General features: G+C 42.1%; 1 protein-coding gene across 1 annotated transcript in view; it reads left to right on the forward strand.

Moving 5' to 3' along the window:
* Window positions 1–18764, forward strand: part of KMT2B (lysine methyltransferase 2B) — a 78888-nt gene that overhangs the window by 13429 nt on the left and 46695 nt on the right. Inside the window, exons 2-7 of the mRNA XM_060783918.2 lie at window positions 1614–1689; window positions 4564–6782; window positions 9378–9491; window positions 10130–10292; window positions 12326–12566; window positions 16142–16197. Of these exons, the coding sequence (XP_060639901.2) occupies window positions 1614–1689; window positions 4564–6782; window positions 9378–9491; window positions 10130–10292; window positions 12326–12566; window positions 16142–16197 (2869 nt within the window). The remainder of the gene's footprint in view (window positions 1–1613; window positions 1690–4563; window positions 6783–9377; window positions 9492–10129; window positions 10293–12325; window positions 12567–16141; window positions 16198–18764) is intronic.

The following is an 18764-nucleotide window of genomic DNA, read 5'->3' on the forward strand; positions in this document are numbered from 1 at the left end:
CATGTCACCTGTGTTGCCTATGCACTAGATATACATGTCAAGGCTTTATGGTCCATTGCCTGCATGTGTTTATAAGTATAGTTAGCACAAAAGAGTCGTATGATGGTGTTCTCTTTCTTCACATTTCCTTTTCCAAGAGTTCTTCCTCTCACACTGGACATTCCATAAATATATAAACCTTACTTGCCCAGTTTCCAACAGACCCCCCCCCCCAACCAAAGAGGATGCCTGCCATAGAAGTGGGTGAAATGTCAGGAGAGAATGCTTCTGGAACATAGCCATACAGCCCGGAAAACTCACAGCAACCCAAAAGAGTTTTAGCTTTCCAGAGCAATGGTTCCCAAACTATGTTCTTTGGAACTCTAGAGTCCTACAAAAAAATTATAGGGATTCCACAAAAAATCTTTTAAAGCTTTTAAAAAAAGATGTGACAGTATGAAGATCATATCGAAATCAATGTACCTCTGCTTTCAAAATGAAATTTGATTCTGTGCCACTGAATGACTGTTGGGTAGAACTATCCGAGCAATACTCCCCTTCATGCCCACCTATTGATGCAAATCAGTCTTTTTAGCTTTAGCTTTCACCAAAAACAAATTTAGGCGTTGGATGCTGCCCTGGATTTACGTATTCTGTTGAACATAGATGAAACAAGTTCATTCATCACTTTAGGTGTGAATCCAATATTTTCTTCTACCAAAATAAACGTTTGTGGTTTCATTTAAAATGTTTTCTCCGTATTTCGAAATCTGCTACATTATACAAAATACTTTAGGCAATAAAAGTAGATGAAAGAAGGAAGGGCTTTGGGGAAAAACTTTCTCAAAAAAATCAAAAGAGAGAAAGTTCCTGCTGCCTAATTGGGGTGGGGTTTAGAGAATGAAAGAAGGAAGAGCTGATCATGAGTAGAGAGCGAAAAAGGCCAACGATAAAGAAAAAGAGGTGTCTGTTGGGGATGGGGAGGTAATTTGCAGTAGAAAAGAGATAGAACAGTAGGATATGAAGATTGCTACTAAATAAAAAGAATCATACCTGAGGCTAGTCTCTCCATATCTGAAGATAGATATGGTTTGCAGTTTTATCTCGGTACGAAAAATGATACAGGGATCACTCAGTTCTTGTGGGTTTTTTCGGGCTATATGGCCATGTTCTAGAGGCATTTCTCCTGACGTTTCGCCTGCATCTATGGCAAGCATCCTCAGAGGTGAGGTCTGCTGGAGCTGGGAAAAAAGGTCTGCTGGAGCTTTCAAGAAGAGTTTGCTCCAGGCACAGTCAGCCCATTGTATGCTAATCAAGGTGGTCAGTTGAAAGATTCACAGGGATACAGGGATGATTTTTTTCATACTGAGTTCCTCCAGCATTAGGATTTGGACTTAAACAATGTGGTTCTTTATTAGTGCATTGATTAACAGGCTTGAGTTGATGTATTTCTCTCCTATTTCTGAAGATTATGTGAGCGTCAATCCATACCTGTCCTTGGTCCAGTAGTGTTGAAGAAAAGGACTTTAACCATGGCCACACCTGCAATCTGCTTCTGAGTAGAATGTGTTGCCTGAAATGAATGTGGTGTCTTCTTTTGTTATGACATTGTCTCCTTTCCTTTTGTCCAACAGGAAGAGTTCCTGGGCTTTCGTTTGGAAAATGAAGTCACTCAGAGCTCACGACGGGTTGCATTGCGATCTAAAAGAGGTAACAGTGTTATTGCAGGTGTTGTTTGGTTTTTCTTATGGAAAATCTGAAGTAATGGGTTCAAATTACAGGACAGGAAATTCCACCTGAACTTTAGGAAGAACTTCCTGGCCATAAGAGCTGTTTAACGGCAGAATTCACTGACTTGGAGTATGGCGAAAGCTTCTTCTTTGGAGGCTTTTAAACAGAGGCTGGATGGCTATCTGTCGGGGTACATTGAATGTGCTTTTTCTGCATGACAGGGGGTTGGACTAGATGTCCCTTGATTCTATGAAGTATCAATAAAAGCTGTAGGCCCAGCAATGGATATATTGAAACATAACACATAAAAACCCTTTTGGACAGAAAAGATTTAACGTAGGGTAAGTAAAATACAATAACACCCTAACAACCCAACTACACATTGCATCAATAGCATGTTGAGATATCATACTGGCTTTTGTCACTAATAAGAAAGCAGTCACATTAAATGATCACACTGATGCTTTTTGTTAAAAGAAATTTGGCTGGTCCTGAGCATCTTTAGTATACATATTCTTTATGATTATTATTACTTTGTTGTTTTCTGCCCTTTGGTTCACGGGGAACCTGCATTTACTTTCCAGCTTAATAATATACAATACAGTTAAAAGAATGAAACATACCAATATTAAACTACATGTTAGAAAAAAGAGCACTTACAATCTAAACAGAGCAATCAAAATGTGATTGAACGGAAAAGAACAGTAAAGCTAAATGCATTTAAATCCTGTAAAAATGTTGTGTTTAAATCAGCACAATACTCCTTAATGGGAAAGTATTCCATAGCCATCGTGGTGCCACTTTTTTATAGTAATGTGAATGAGTTTACTGCACTCTTGATCTGAAAACAGTTCGGGTCCAGGCTATTTGTCTAATCGCATTTCCCTGTATAGACCATCATGTATGCTGCGGTCTACAGAGGAGGCCCTCCTCTCAGTGCCACCCCCAGTCACAAGCTCGGTTGGTGGGAATGAGAGAGGGGCCTTCTCTGTGATCGCTCCCCTGTGATCTGGAACTCCCTCCCTAAAGAAATAATAATTCCCTTCCATTCCTCTCCTTTAAGAAACTTCTAAAAACACACCTATACACTTTAGCATATGGAGAGGATGAGGAATAGGACTTCTGGCTTATCTACGTGTATTAGATGGTTGTTATGATATATCTTAAATGAAACACAGTTGTCAGCCATTTTTCATGTACTATCTCATAATTTGTTTTAGGGTGGATATGGTAATGTTTATTTATGTTTTAATTTTTATGTCTTTTTATGTCTTTACGGATTGTTCTTGTTTTTATTTTATTTTGATACTTAATTTTTTGTTGTAAAGTTTCTGTTGTTACTCTTCATTGTTTTGTATTATTTTGATGTGTCTGTACCTAATTTGAGGCATTGAATGTTTGGCTTTTTTTGCGTAAACTGCTTTGAGTTCTTCTTGTTAGAGTATCATTTCTTAAGTAACAAGTAGTGCAAGGATCAGGGCAGCCAGCAGTGGGAGCTGGGCCACCTGGCAAGCATTGAGTAGTTGCAGCCAGGGTGGGGTAACTCCTGGGATAATAAAGGAGTAAAAAGGGGTTACTCCTTGTTGGTGGATTGTGGTGGAGTGTGAAGGAGTTTGGAGGTATTGGAAGGTTGGAGGTTTTCATAGTTTAAGGCCTTAATTAAATATTCAGAGAGATAAGACCATCTATGAAGGGGAAAAAATAAATATTTGAATATTCAGTCAAGACAAAATTGGTATAGGAAATGGTCTCGACAAAACGGAAGGAAAAGATAGGTACAGAACTTTAAATCAGGTCTTCCAGACAATTAAATCAATGTACTGACTTAAGTAAACCCAGATGGGGGTGGGAGGGAGGTGAGAAGAGGGTGGTAAGGGTGGGTGGGGGGTTTCAAAGGGTAAATAATTGAGATATACAGCAAAGGGAAGCACAATTGGAACCTGTATCCTAGCCATAAAAATTGTAAACAGTTTTTTGATATTATCTTTTAGATGGCTAAGGTTCGTGTTGTATTGTTTTGTCATCTGTATGAAGAAATTAATAAAAATGTAATTAAAAAAAGGAAAGTTGGAGGTTTTGTGAAGGTATTGGAAGGAGGTTGGAGTTCTGAGAGGCTTGTAGCTTGAGGAGAAGAATTGGACTCTGTATATATATTTTGTATAAACTCTGCAAGAAGACAAACGTGTGAGTTTGCTCCTTGGAGAAAGCTTCCGCATCAGTGTGAGTCTACACATTAATCTTCATTGCAACACTTCTGGGGAGAGAGGGCAGTCTAGAAATAAAGTTTTCTTATTATTTTTTTAATTATATTCTCAAAAATGAATACAGTTTTGCAAAAGACACAGAATTGTCTGTGTTTTTAGGCTTAAGATTGAAAATATTTGACATAAAAGAGGCATGGGAAAGAAATAAGAAAAAAACATATGGGTAGAAGTCTTTAAAAGAAACAGTTTTTATAAAACTAAGATAAAACTGTTAAAGCTAAGATGAAACTGTTTAGGTAGCAGAGAAATATAATTTCTGAATGTTTGAGTACATATAGAGCATGTGTGGTCACCTGGTTTTAACTGATACATCTTCATTGGCTAATGCTGCAAATTTTGTACTACAAGTCTAACAAACACATTTTGAGTGTTCATATTGAGTGTACATTTTGAGTGTACATATATTAAACATTTTGAGTGTCCATGCAGCTGAGCAATCTTCAGCTGCATGGAATAGTATTTCCAAGTGTGTTGTGCTGAAGCTTTATACATTGGCCTTCTATAGAAACTACAGCTAGGTGATACATTAGCTTTTGACTCTATGATAGAGTCACCTCTGCCATTCTAAGGTCTTTTTCACTTTCTGCAGGTGCAGCTCTGCCAGTGCGTAGCAGAAAAAAGAGAGCAGCTCCCGAAGACACCCCTTCAAAAAGATTTGTCAAACAGAAGGCCGTGGAATCCCAGCGGGAGCGAATGGTAAAAGCCTTGGCAGAGCTGCTCCAGAAGAGCAAGGGATCTCCAGCAAGGATAGGTCGGACACAAATTTCTGGCCCTAAAGTTGGCAGGATGCTTCCTAAACAGACTAAACAAAGCCCAGAGCCTGACGATTCCATAAAATCCACAATTTCTCCTACCCTTCCATCACAAGTAGAGAAGACCATCAACTCCATTGTATCATCCAGACCACGAGGCCGACCACCCGGCACCTCCAGAAAAAGACTTGTTACAGAAGCTGAATCTCCTTGTGAAAGCACTAAAGCACCATCTCCCATTCCAGAACCCAGCAAAAGCCCTCAATCATCTTCACCATGCCAAGTAGACAGCCCATCCTCTCAGCCCCCTGAAGATTTAAAGAAACCACCTCTCATCCTGAAGTTTTTCTCAAAGGCTAGGCGGCATAAATCTGGCCAATTGGTGGTGACCCATGTCCGGCTAAAGACACCTGGCCATAGGAGGGGGCGCAAGAGGAAGTGGAGTGTTGTACCCAGGAAGAAAATGTCACCCCTTCCCTCTCAATCTGTTTCAGAATCTGAAAGCCCATTGTCAGAGTCAGAGGCCTCTGCCCCAGAACCAGAACAAAAAGAGGAGTCTTTAACACCAGAGTCCCAGCCTCAAGAAGTTCTTGCTCCAGATCCAGAGCCACAGCCTGACCATGTTGTCCCAAAACCAGAGCCACAGCCAGAGGTAATAACCCAAGAACCAGAACAGCCACCAGAGGTTTCCTTGGAGCCAGCACCCTTTGAGGTAGAACAGAAGACTCCAACGCAAGGAGCAGATACTCCTGCTTTGCTCAATGAGGTGTCCTGGAAAGAAGAGTCACAGGAGCCCTGTCCAGAGCATGATGAATCTGGAGGCCTTTCTGAGGAGGGGTCTTCAAGTATTGCCCATTCCACCCGGGCACAGTGTTTGAAACGGGGCCGTGGCCGGCCGCCCCTCACTCCAACCCAGCGAGCCCAACGTATGGCTATTCAGCAGGTGCCAGCAAAGCCTAAAGAGGAAGGGTTGGGAGCTGTGCAGCCATCTGGAAATGCTTGCCAGGAGGAGGCATTGTCCCACAAGACCAACTTTCTCAAGAATATTCGCCAATTCATAATGCCTGTGGTGAGTGCCCGTTCATCACGCCTTATTCGGACCCCACGTCGCTTTATGGACGAGATCCCCCAGAAAACACCCAAGCCTACAGAAAGTCCTGTGACAGATGGGATTTCTCTAGACAAGCAGGAGAGTTCTCCGTTGCCTTCACAAGGGGTTTCCCTTAGAGTCACTCATCCCAACCCTGTCTCCCCTGATGAAGAAATCAGTAGGGTCCTTTCTTCCCCTCCTTCCCCAAGCGTGCCCCAAATCACTTCTCCTGCTGCTCCTGCCCTGCCTGAGAAGCGTCGTTCCATCCTTCGGGAGCCCACATTCCGATGGACCTCACTGAGCCCCACTTCATCCCCCAAGGATGTGGGCAAGACACTCTTTCAACTTCCTTGCGAAGATTCATCTCCTTTGCCCAGTACTCCAGCGCCATTACCCTCTCCCCTGGCCAAGCGAACCCCTCTGCTGCGGGCACCACAGTTCACTCCTAGTGAGGCACATCTCAAAATCTATGAATCATTGACAGTGTCTCCTGAGGATTCTGAATCGGTGCCTACTTCTCCTGAAGTCAGGAGGGACCCCCCAGCACAACAACATGACTCTCCCACACTTCCTTATGAGCCTGTGGTGACACGTAGTGGCAAGAAACTGTTGGGCAGAGTGAACCATCTTGCCTTGCCCCTGTTCACTGAGGTTTCTAGTCCATTAAAGCCTCAAGGCAAAGAGCTTATCACTATGGAGGATGTTAATTCTCCTGGTGTTGTCCACAAGGTGGCCATCCGAAGGGTTTTGCCTCCATCCATTCAGGTAGAGCAAGAGCGGACTTCAGATAAGTCAGAGAATGAGGTGGAACCAGCCAGCCTGATCCCTAAGGAGCAGAAATCATCTGATGCGCCCAAGCCCATTATAACACAGCTGTCAAGCATGGATAAAGTTTACAGTCTTCTCACTCGTGCCAAGGTGCAGCTCTACAAGATTGACCAGCAGAAGCAGTTCAAATTCATACCGGTAAGAAGCCCTGAGAATTGTAATGGTGAGATTTTGGATAGAATTGCAGAACTGACATGTGGAGGAAAATGTAGGTAGTCTTTGGAGGTAATGAATGTTTCACTTTCTTTGAGCTAGGGTGTGTTTCTTTCATACCAATGCTCTTGGTAGCACTATGATGCACTGTTCACCAAGAGGAGGTAGTATGGGTAAGAGTTTGCCCCAGACGGCCATTTCATAGATTTTTTTGTGTCAGGAGCGACTTGAGATACTGCAAGTCACTTCTGGTGTAAGAGAATTTGCTGCCTACAAGGATGTTGCCCAGGAGACACTCAGATGTTTTGATGTTTTACCATCCCTGTGGGAGGCTTCTCTCATGTGCCTGCATGAGGTGCTGGAGCTGACAGAGGGAGCTCAACCTGCTCTCCCTGGATTCAAACCGCTGACCTGTCGGCCAGCAATCTTGCTGGCATAAGGGTTTAACCCATTGTGCCACCATGGCTCCATCTTGCTGCAGGTCATTAGAGTTGTTGAATGTCTTCAGGTCATAGATGAAGAGGTTATCATATTTGGATCATCCCAAATAATCTTTCAGTTATTCTTGCTTTTTTATCGTGTCAGAAGCCACTTGAGAAACTGCAAGTTGCTTCTGGTGTGAGATAATTGGCCGTCTGCAGGGACGATGCCCAGGGGACGCCTGTGTCCCCGCATGGGAAGCTGGAGCTGTCAGACAGGTGCTCACCCCATCTCACGGATTCAAACCGCTGACCTTCAGGTCAGCAGTTCAGCCGGCTCATGGAATTGTTGAATGTCTTCAGACATTTGTGATCTATGACAATCTGAAGGCCCCCTTATCACGGGACTTTCTTGGCAGAATTTCTTCAGAGGGAATTTAATAGCTATGCTGAGAGTGGAAATAACCCATCCTGATTGCTAGAAGCCAATCAGATTACTTTGTATTTGCTGATGTCTGCCATTAATGGCTTTCAAGTTTTTCTCCACACCCACCAAAGCCAGAATGCTGGGCTGGGGCTAATTTAGTAGATTCTAAATCAGAAGTGAACTGTGGCTCATACTACCCCACCCCCTTTTATCCTGCCAGCCTAGATTCTTTATACCAGGAATGGAACTATTTGAATTATGAAATTCTGTGCTTTACAATATTGTTGTGGCCCTGTGTATGATGACACAGGTTGTTCCATGAAAACTTAAAAATGCCAGCCTTCCTTATGAGTCTTCCGAACTCATTGCATGATTTTTTTAAAAGAGGAAAAGAGCCATGAGATACTACAGTCCAGTCCCTGTACAAGCAGACCCCAACTTACGAACATCCAACTTATGAACAACTCGTAGATATGAAGCTGTGGAGTGGTGGAGCTAACTGTTCCTCCCCAGCCAAGGTGAAGGAGGCTGCCGAAGGAAGACAGCACCAGGCTCCTTCGCCCCTCGTCTTCAGCCACGGCTGGGGAGCCTTGGCTTCCAACCAGCCCCTCTTGCTGCAGCGATGGCTATGGAGGAAGGGAGGGAGCTTTCTGACTCTCCCTCGTGTTCACCACTTAATAATACTTGTAAAAGTCTTCCATATTTATGTGTTCGAATTTCCCTTCATAGATAAGCCGTACCTTGGCCAGGGTAGTCCACACTCTAGTTACACCCTGAATAGATTACTGCAATGCATTCTATGTGAGGTTGCCTTTGAAGACTGTTTGGAAGCTCCAATTGGTCTAATGAGCAGCAGCCAGATTGCTCACTGGAGCAGGGTACAGGGAGCACACAACCTCGCTGTTATGCCAGCTCCACTGGCTGCCAGTCTGCTACCGAGCACAAAGCTAGAACTTTAAAGCCCTAAATCAGGCATCCTCAAACTGCGGCCCTCCAGCTGTTTGGGCCTCCAACTCCCAGAAGCCCTAATGAGCTTGTTAAATTGTCAGGAATTCTGGGAGTTGAAGGCCCAAACAGCTGGAGGGCCGCAGTTTGAGGTTGCTTGCTCTAAATGGTTACAGCCCAGCTTACCTGTCCGAATGTAACTCCCTCTATGAATCATATTGGAGATTAAGATCATCCAGGGAGGCCCTGCTTTCAGTCCCACCTCCTTCGCAGGTGCGATTACTGGGGACGAGAGACAGGGCCTTCTCAGCGATGGCTCCTCGACTATGGAACTCCCTCCCCAATGCAATTAGATCAGCACCCTCCCTCTTGGCCTTCAGAAAAAAAGGAAAAACATGGCTGTGGGACCAAGCCTTTGGTCAGTAAGCAATACGAGGAATGAACAGGGATTAGTGCAATTGATGTTTGATATTGGAATATCCTTGGAATATGATTTTCAGATTATGTGATTTTAATGTTTATATTATGTTTTTAACCTCTCGTTTTAATGTTTAAATGTTGTTACGTTTTTATAAATTAAATTGATAGTCATATGCTATTGTTGTTTCATGTTAGGTTTTTCATATGTATGTTAGGTATTGAATTTTGCCGTGAATATGTTGGAAACTGCTTTGAGCCGCCGCCCCCCGGGGGGGGGGGGGTGTGTGAGAAAAGCGGTATATAAATGAAGTAAATAAATAAGTTTCTTGGATCAGAAATGCCAGTATGACATATGTTTCTTCCCTATAGGGATGCCAAAGTGTCAGGGCTGGTGCCTTTGAGGTACCAAAGGTCCCAGTTGAGAAACCTGTGACTTCTGAACTCAAAGCAGAAGAAGAAGACAGGAAAGATGTCAGAAAACAGGTAACTCGCAGATATATTTGTTCCTGCATTCAAAGGTGGCATTTATATGAATGAGCTAAATGCTGAGGCATGGAAATACAACACTATATTAGCTTGGTCTACCTATGCTTCAAGAAAGCCCTCACATCAATCACAGTTTTCTTCTTCTCTGTCTGCCAGGCAAATGCTAGTTCAGGGACAAGGTTGAGGCCGTAGTTTTCTTGGACTACAGCTCCATGAATTCCTGAATTCTGCTTGGGGGATTCTGCGATTCCTAATCGTAGGGTTGGAAGGATCAGCTAATCCAGCCCACTGCTATTTAGAAATCTATAGCTAAATCCCTTTCTGATAGATGGCCATTTGACTGTTTCATGTCCTCCCAGGAAAGAGAGTCTACCACTTTCCAAGGCAGTCCCAATCCCAAGGTCAGGAGTAGGAAGTGGAGAATGCTTGGCTTTCCAGAGGCTGTTGGATTACAGTTCCAATCACACCTATACAGCATACCCAACAGTGAGCACTCCAAAAGCATCTGCAAATCCACTCATTCTCCATCCCTGTGCTAAATGGTAATAATGGAGAGAGAGGTTTGGTTTCTAAAAGCCAGTTTTCTGAGACTGTTTGTCCTACTAATGACAGCTCTTATTGCTTTTCCCTTTCAGGGCCAGGAATCCCCAGTGCAAGGTCCTCGGATTAAGCATGTGTGTCGCCATGCCTCGGTGGCCCTAGGACAGTCTCGGGCCATGGTGCCAGAGGATGTGCCACGCCTCAGTGCCCTGCCACTGCGGGAGAGGGAGGAGATTACTGTATCACCCACAGTGGAGGGTGAGTGGCTCTGCAGTGAGCTGGCTGCATGACCTGCTTCCTCTTCCAACCCGCCCTCTATTACTCCATGTGCATTAATATGTGACACTCTCAGCAAAAAGGCATTCGTAATCTTTTTGAAAAGACAGATGATGTGATGTCCTTTTGGCAAATGTGAATCTCCATGAACATCTGGAGACCACCTTTTGAAAATCACTAGTCAAGGAAAGGCATGACCTTGTCAGAAGTCAACCCTTTGAAAAAGTGATGTTCACAAGCATTCATGTAATGGCACACAGATAACTCAGCGGTTAAACTAATAAATCATGCCTTTGAACTGTTAGAGACAAAGATATGCCACTGCACAAAAAAACTTATACTTGGCTAGCAGAGTTTTGAAAATGTTTATTTGAAGTTGAAGTTGAAGTTTCAGTTGCAATTGCCCAAAACGTATACTCTCCCTTGACACCTCTTAGTTTAAAATACACACTCAGAGACAAAAAACAAAGTATTTTTTAAAAAGGTAACATATCTTGTTTATGTATAAACATATTGTAATAATTCCGCATACAGGTACATTTATAGATAGGATAGGTTGCCCTGACACGACAAATAAAAATAAATAGGATGTAATTTCTCTGTGTTGAGAACACAGGACATCATTCTCAATCAATAGTCTATAGTCCAAAGTTTTTAAGTATACATCTTATGAAAGTCCAAACTGTCTAAGTGTACTCACTGCTTTTCAAAGCAAACATAGCAAACATAGTAAACTTTTCATAGTAAACTGTTCCTGCATAAATCCAAAAGACATCTGCTTCCATTGAAATCCAAAAACGTACTGCATCCAGCTTCACTGAGGTCTAAAGTGAACTGCTAACAATGAAATCCAAAAGCATACTGATAAAAAACGGAGTCTTGAGCCTGAACATGCTCAGTACAATCACATGTCTGTAGCCCCTCCCACACCGAAGAGGTCAGTCAAACTGACATCAATATATACATACAATACAGGTTAGCAAATATATACATTAACAAACAAATAGTGAAGGCTTGGAAGGTTGCTATTTCCAACACAGTATGGCATAAAAGATTAGAGTTGATCTCTAGAAGAATGAAGTTATTGCAAGGAGGATGGGAGAAATGGATTGACTCTATATTTGCTTATATTCATATAGTTACTTCACATATGTTACTTCTGAAATCTATGTTTCTAAAGTTTTGTAGACTTCCTGTCGCTTCACATTATTGCAATTCCCGGTCTTGGTCGTGGGTTCAAAATTTCCATTTTTTTTTATCTCTAAGGAGGTTCTCTCCTTTGGTATTCCCCCCCCCCCCCCTTCAAATCAACACGCTAATTTATATCTGGTGCATTTTAATTCATAATTTTGCATCTTAACCCAAAAATCCTATGGAAAGTGGTTGGCCCTTGATTGGAAATGAACCTTCAACTAAGTATATGTTAACTGAATACATAATAAAAGAATCTAGTGCATCTTGAACTCGCATTATTCTCACAACTGTGTTGATCTTCTAACATCATCATCATTATTCCTATTATATTTATTTATATCCCACTTTATGTCTCTAAAAAGAGTTCCAAAGCAGCTTTTCTTGGTAGAATGAATTTAAGAGGAGTCGGTGCGACTGCTTGCTCCAACCAAAGTAGCTTTTTCCTACTCCCAACAGTAGCTGCATATGTAGTTAATCAATCAAAAATATGTGGCCTCTTGCACATAAAAACTACCATCATAACAGCTCCAAAATTAAATGCATATTCAGATAGTCTTGTCTTCTTGACCTAATTGGTGAATTGGCCCCATTTGTGATCTAATTCATTTCATGTGGGCTAGAGTCTCATTCTGGGAGAAAGGAGGGATCTTAGATAAATGACCTGGATACAGCTGTTCTTTTCTTTTTATTTATATCCTACCTTTCTCCAGCATGGAACCTATAGTTTAGCGTGCAAAATATATACCAAAGAAATTCAAAAGATACATATAGGACTAGAGACTGCAGCTTTGGCTTATCTTTCTGGCCTTTCTCTACCACAGAAACCTCCTCAGCCTCTGAGAGCGAGAGTGGCCTCCAGAAGCAAGTGAAGGTAGAGACCAGCATCAAAACTGTACCACCCCCAGTGCGTCGCCACGTGTCCCACCACCATGGCAAGAAGAACCGAATGACACGCTGTGGGAGGTGCAAGGGCTGCCTGAAGCTGCAGGATTGTGGGGAGTGCACCAACTGCCTAGACAAGCCAAAGTTTGGCGGACCTAACACCAAGAAGCAGTGCTGTGTGTGAGTGTATCTGAGGGGTCCCCAGTTCCAACCTTATCATTTCGATTTACTTTTTTAAGGTCATTAGGAGCTAGAACTGAGAGAGTCAGGAGTCTTTGTTCAATGAACAGGAGAGTGAAGTACAGATGTTATGGACTGAGGCTCTATGGGATCTGCAGTTGTACAGTACAAGCATTTGATTCACTTTTAGGATGCACAATTGGTAGTTACTTCTTTAAAAGTATATGTATAGCTTTTAAGAGTGGGAAGATAGGCATGAAAAATGTACCTCTTCTATTTAAGTCAGGAGTGTGCAGCAGTTGAAGGTCACAGTGCCCTACATACTTCTCAAAAACTTTTTTGCTACTATATATCCCCAAACATTACACACTATTTTTTCGTGTCAGGAGTGACTGAGAAATTGCAAGTCGCTTCTGGTGTGAGAGAATTGGCCGTCTGCAAGGACATTGCCCAGGGGATACCCGAATGTCATTTTAATAGTAAATGCAATGTTTTAATGTGTATTTAATTTTAATTTTTAACTTAAGTGTATTCTAACTGTGTGTTGTCCAAAGGCATTGAATAGTTGCCATATGTAAAGCCGCTTTGAGTCCCCTTTGGGGTAGAGAAAGGCGGGATAAAAATAGAGCAAATAAATAAATAAATAAATCCCATCCTGTAGAGGTTTCTCTCATGTCTCTGCATAGGAAGCTGGAGATGACAGACAGGAGCTCACCCTGCTCGCCAGATTCAAACTGCCAACCTTTTGGTTAGCAGTCCTGCCTGCAGAAGGGTTTAACCCACTGCACCACTGGAAACGCAATGGGTTAAACCTTTGTGCCGGCAGGACTGCTGACCAACAGGTCAGCAGTTTGAATCTGGGGAGAGCAAGTTGAGCTCCCGTCTGTCATCTCCAGCTTCCCATGCAGAGACATGAGAGAAGTCTCTCACAAGGATGGTAAAACATCAAACACCCGAGTGTCCCCTGGGCAAAGTCCTTGTAGACAGCCAATTCTCTCATTCCAGAAGCGACTTGCAGTTTCTCAAGTTGCTCCTGACACACACACACACACACACACACAATTACACACTTGTCAGTTATGGTCTAGGAAGATGTCTCTCCTGGGTCTAAAATATCCTGGATGGTACTCAGATATTGTGAGACTAGAAAAAGGGACTCAAATGTTTTGGTATGAAGACTTCTTTTCTTGATCACCAACCTATTTTTGCTATGTTTTCCAGTAGACTCTTAGCAGGGACTATTGCCATTGGTGAAGAACCAGACTATTTCCAGTTAGTTTTAGTGAAGAGGTAGGCAATGTAGGTCCCTCAATATATTTTAGCCTACAACTCCATCAGAACTAGCTAATGTGAATAGTGATAAGAAATTATTAATAATTACAAATTTCTGGAGAGCACCAGGCTTGCCATCCTTTGCCAGTTTGACCCTACTCTGCCAGCTTTATTATCTCCCTTATCCTGGTCATGTATTTACAGATTTTTTTTCTATCATTTAAGCAATTTCCCACTAGTTGCAACTAACATAGTTATTATTGAAATATCCTACATGTTGTAGTCTTAACAGCATCTAAAAGTAACAATTTTTCTAGGACTGCCAAGTGCCCTGGTGTGTAGTAACTAAGTATAAGAGGCTGGTTTTTTAAAAACTTGGCACCTGATTCCTTTTCTTGTGTAGCTGTTAAATACTAATCTGCTTTTAAGAATATAAGCATAACCATATTGGATTGACCAGTGTTTCTCAACTTTCCTAATGCCGCAACCCTTTAATACAGTTCCTCATGCTGTGGTGATCTCCAACCATAAAATTATTTTCATTGCTACTTCATAACTGTAATTTTGCTACTGTTGTGACTCTTAATGTAAATATCTGATATGCGGGATGTATTTTCATTCACTAGGCCAAATTTGGATTGATTTTGTCATTTGGGAGTTGTAGTTGCGGGGATTTATAGTTCACCTACAATCAAGGAGCATTCTGAACTCCACCAATGATGGAATTGAAACAAACTTGACAAACAGAACTCCCCTGACAAACAGAAAATACTGGAAGGGTTTGGTGGGCATTGACCTTGAATTTTGGAGTTGTAGTTCACCTACATCCAGAGAGCACTGTGGACTCACACAATGATGGATCTGGACCAAACTTGCCATGAATACTCAATATGTCCAAATGTGAACATTGGTGGAGTGTGGAGAAAATAGACTTGACATTTGGTAGTTTTTGTTACTGGGATTTATAGTTCACCTACAGTCAAAGAGCATTCTGAACCCCACCAAGGATAGAATCGGTCCAAATTTGCCACACAGAACCCCTGTGGCTTGAAGGGACTTGCTTGTGCGAACCTCCTTCCAGCCTCGCATACTTTCCCTTGCCTGCACATGTGCACCATGCAGCCCTGTGCCAGGCACGCATGCTCTCCCCTCCCCACTTTGAGTCTCAGAAATAGCCCTCCCCTTGGTTGAGAGGCCAGCTAATCACAGCGGAGGAGAGCTTTTGGTGAGAGGATTCACCATCTGTTTCCTAAAAGAAAGAGAAGAACAGGGCTTCTCTGTCAAAGGGGTCACCACAGAAATCTATGTTGTCTGAGGGTGTTTGGCGATCCCTCTGAAACCCACTCACGACCCTCCCCCCCCCAGGAGTCCAGACTCCCTACTTGAGAAACGCTGGATTAGACCAAAGGCCTATCTGGTTTAACATTCAGTTCACACAGTGGCCAACTAAATGCCTCTGGGAAGTCCACAAGCAGGGCAGTAGTGTATTTTCATGGTAGTATATGTCACAGTTAGTCCTGGATGCTTGGGTTTTTTTTATCTCTTTAGGTTACAGTATTTGTGAGCAGCCCTGGGGTACATAAAATGAATTGTTTGAATACTAAGGTGGGAAAAGTAGTGGATTATACCTCTGGGAGCTGTTCCACATACCTACCGGAAGTTCTTCATCAGAAATGTATATGCATGCCAAGACAGATGGCTCTCCTTATGTCTTTAATAAGTGTGCAGAAATAAAAACTCTAATGATACGATGACAACAATGATAACAGATATCCCACCCTTCTTTCAAGTATTTTGTGGCACAATATGTCCCCCTTCCATCTTTATACTGCAACCCTCCAGCCCAAGGGTAAGCAACCCACTGCTCTACAGATATTGGACTAAGGCACTCATAATCCATGACCTGCTGTCTCAGGTTGATCAGAATTGTAGCCCAACATCATCTGGAGAGCATCAGGTGGTCTACCCCGTCTTAACTGCAACATTGTGCTGGCTCTTACATCATCTTGCTAACCTTGGTTGGCACTGCCAAGATCAATAGGCCTCTTGTCTGTATGGCCAAACCCATAATTTTTCACCTTTCTGCTTTTCTTGCTTCCTGAGTCATCAGGCCTGAAGAATCTCTTTTTGGACTTATCTTGGAAAATCATTGCACTCCCAACTCCCAAACCCCGCTAGCCAGTATGAAGAGGGCTATTGATTGTGGGATTCTGGGAGTCGTGGTGCCACCTCCAAATATGTTTTCTAAGCTGGTTTGGGGATAATTTCTCTTCTCTAATACTATATATCTGGCTTACTGGCAGGTATCGGAAGTGCGACAAGATTGAAGCACGTCGGGTGGAGCGGCTGTCTAAGAAAGGTAACAGTTGAGTGGCTATAAATGGGTGGACTAATAATGTTCTACTGTGAGTTGGATGTGTGATTATGTGTGGTCTCTTTTTTGTGTTAGTTTTCCATTAGATTTGATGTGACTTTCTGATGTAGGGACATTGTTGGATATATTTATACTTTCCTGTAATTGTGTTTACTCCAGTCCTACACATGTAGGGTGGGAAGGGCAGAATCCTGTACTGAATATCCAACTTGGATCGCATGCACTGATTTCTACATTATACTGCAGTGGATTATACATTTGGCACTTAATGTCCCAAATTGCCTGCATTTTGGTGGGCTATGAAAACTTTGTTTAGATAGAATTTTAATGTTTAGCACTTTGCCGTTTAAAACTTTGTATAAGTCTGAGGCCGCTGTGTTCACTGTCTAAATTGTCGATTCTTGAAACTGTGTATTTGATAAATTATCATTGTCTTACTGATTGTTGTTTTTGTTTGTTTTTATCTTCTTGTAAGCCACTTTGGGCATTAACATTTTGTAGGAAAGTGCGGCACAAATGCCATTGATACAACTACAGATTTCTCTTAACATTGTATTTTGGTGGATTATCTTTTGCACATTGTGATAATTTATGTATTAAATGGTTACATGTTGTTATATGGCACTTATTTTGTGAAGAAGTTGGAATTTGGTATCTAAATCACTTGCCAGATAATGGGTGGAACACTGCCCATGAGAAGATGTGGCATATGTACTGAAACAAGTTTGGATCCTCTGAATCCTTTTGCGAGTGTTAGGGGAAATATTGCTGTTTTGTATGTTTTCCTGAAGCGATTGCGAATAACATTTCTAAATTGCTGAGTAGAGAGGGGGAACCTTTTGCTTTGTAGATGTTTTCCTCACCTAGCATGGCCAATGGTAAATAACTGTTGGAATTCAAAATATCCAGGTAGCCAAAGATTCTCCATCCCTGCTAAAAAGAATGGGAGGGAAACCTTGTGGGATCTGCTTTGTTCTTTTATTCAGATGCTCCATAAGATCATCTGAAAAGAAAAGATGCAAAAATAATGGGTGAAAAGATGAAGCCATTTATCTCCCCCCCCCCCCCCCGCCCCCCAATCACAGGCATGCATAAATGTGATAACCAGAGTTATACAGATCAGGGATTCTCAAAAGCAGCTGGTAAACAATGGGCAGTTAGCAACCCATGATGATCTCCAGCAAGTCACCAAGCGGATCTATAGCTTCTCCCTGCTGTGAATAATGCCGAGAGCCAGAAATATAGGTTACTACAGCTTAGAAATATTTTACCAAAGTACTAGTAGCCATATTTTTGTCTTTATATCAGGAGGGAGGAACCCAAGCATGGAAAACTAAGTGACAAAATTGGCAGTGGGAATGTAAAAATCTATCCACTCATCTGCATCGTTCATGTTGCTGACAGATGAGTTTCTAAATATGTTACTACATAAAAGATACATTAACCACAGGAATCAGTGTATGATATTTCTGTTAGCAGCTAAACACTGTATTTTTCTGTCTTGACTGCAATCTTGCAGAACACAGGCATCTTGTGTCAATTGGATGACACAATATCTTCAGCCCATAAAACAGCAGCTGTCCTTGATTTCAATCTGACACATGATATGTGCTGTTTAGAGCACAGCCAGTGGCCTTGTTCCAACTTCCAGCATATTTTGAAGAATCCTTCAGGAACCCTGTAATATTATTTTCTTCAGACATGCCATAAAGCTATGTGTACCTGCTTCATGATATATGTAAGCTTCTTTCACAGATACCCTTCCTTTTTGTGCAAATGCAGCCATCTGAGTCCCTCAAAAGATAGTGGAATTCATAATTCCTCTAGCTGTGCTGGCTAGGGATTTTAGTCCAGAAAGAAGACATACTGTAGTAGAAGTTGTCCTCTCCCAAAATGGCTTCCGAGGCTTTGATCCATCTATGATAATAATCTTAGCATTCATTCACTTGTTCTCTTTGGATTTTCAATTATAATGCCCATTAGTTCTAACCAGCAGAGCCAATGAAAAATGCTGATAGCTGTAATTCTACAACATCTATAGGTCCACAGTTTACTGATGTCTGCTTTATGGAAATTATTTTTCATACCCTAAACATTTGTTTGATTTCAAAACTTGAGAACACATAACAAAAAGCAGGAGTGATGCAAAGTTCTTAGCTCCTTGCTTTTAAATGAATAGAAAGTTGCCCAGAATCATAGTATTGGAATAGACTTCATGGACCATCCAGTCCAATCCCCTGCCAAGAAGCAGGAAAATCGTATTCAAAGCACCCCTGATAGATGGCCATCCAGCCTCTGTTTAAAAGCCTCCAAAAAGGAGCCTCCATCATACTCTGGTGCAGAAAGTTCCACTGTTGAACACCTCTCACAGTTAGGAATCTTATTTCCTGTAGTTTGAAGCCATTGTTCTGTGTCCTAGTCTCCAGGGCAGCATAAAACAAGCTTGCTGCCTCTTCCCTAATAATAATATACAGTCATTAGTGGATTTTAAATACAGGCAGTTCGTGATTTATGAACATCTGACTTATGAACAACTTGTAGATATAAACGGG

The sequence above is a fragment of the Anolis sagrei genome, chromosome X (genome assembly GCF_037176765.1).
Source record: "Anolis sagrei isolate rAnoSag1 chromosome X, rAnoSag1.mat, whole genome shotgun sequence".
Lineage (NCBI taxonomy): Eukaryota > Metazoa > Chordata > Lepidosauria > Squamata > Dactyloidae > Anolis > Anolis sagrei.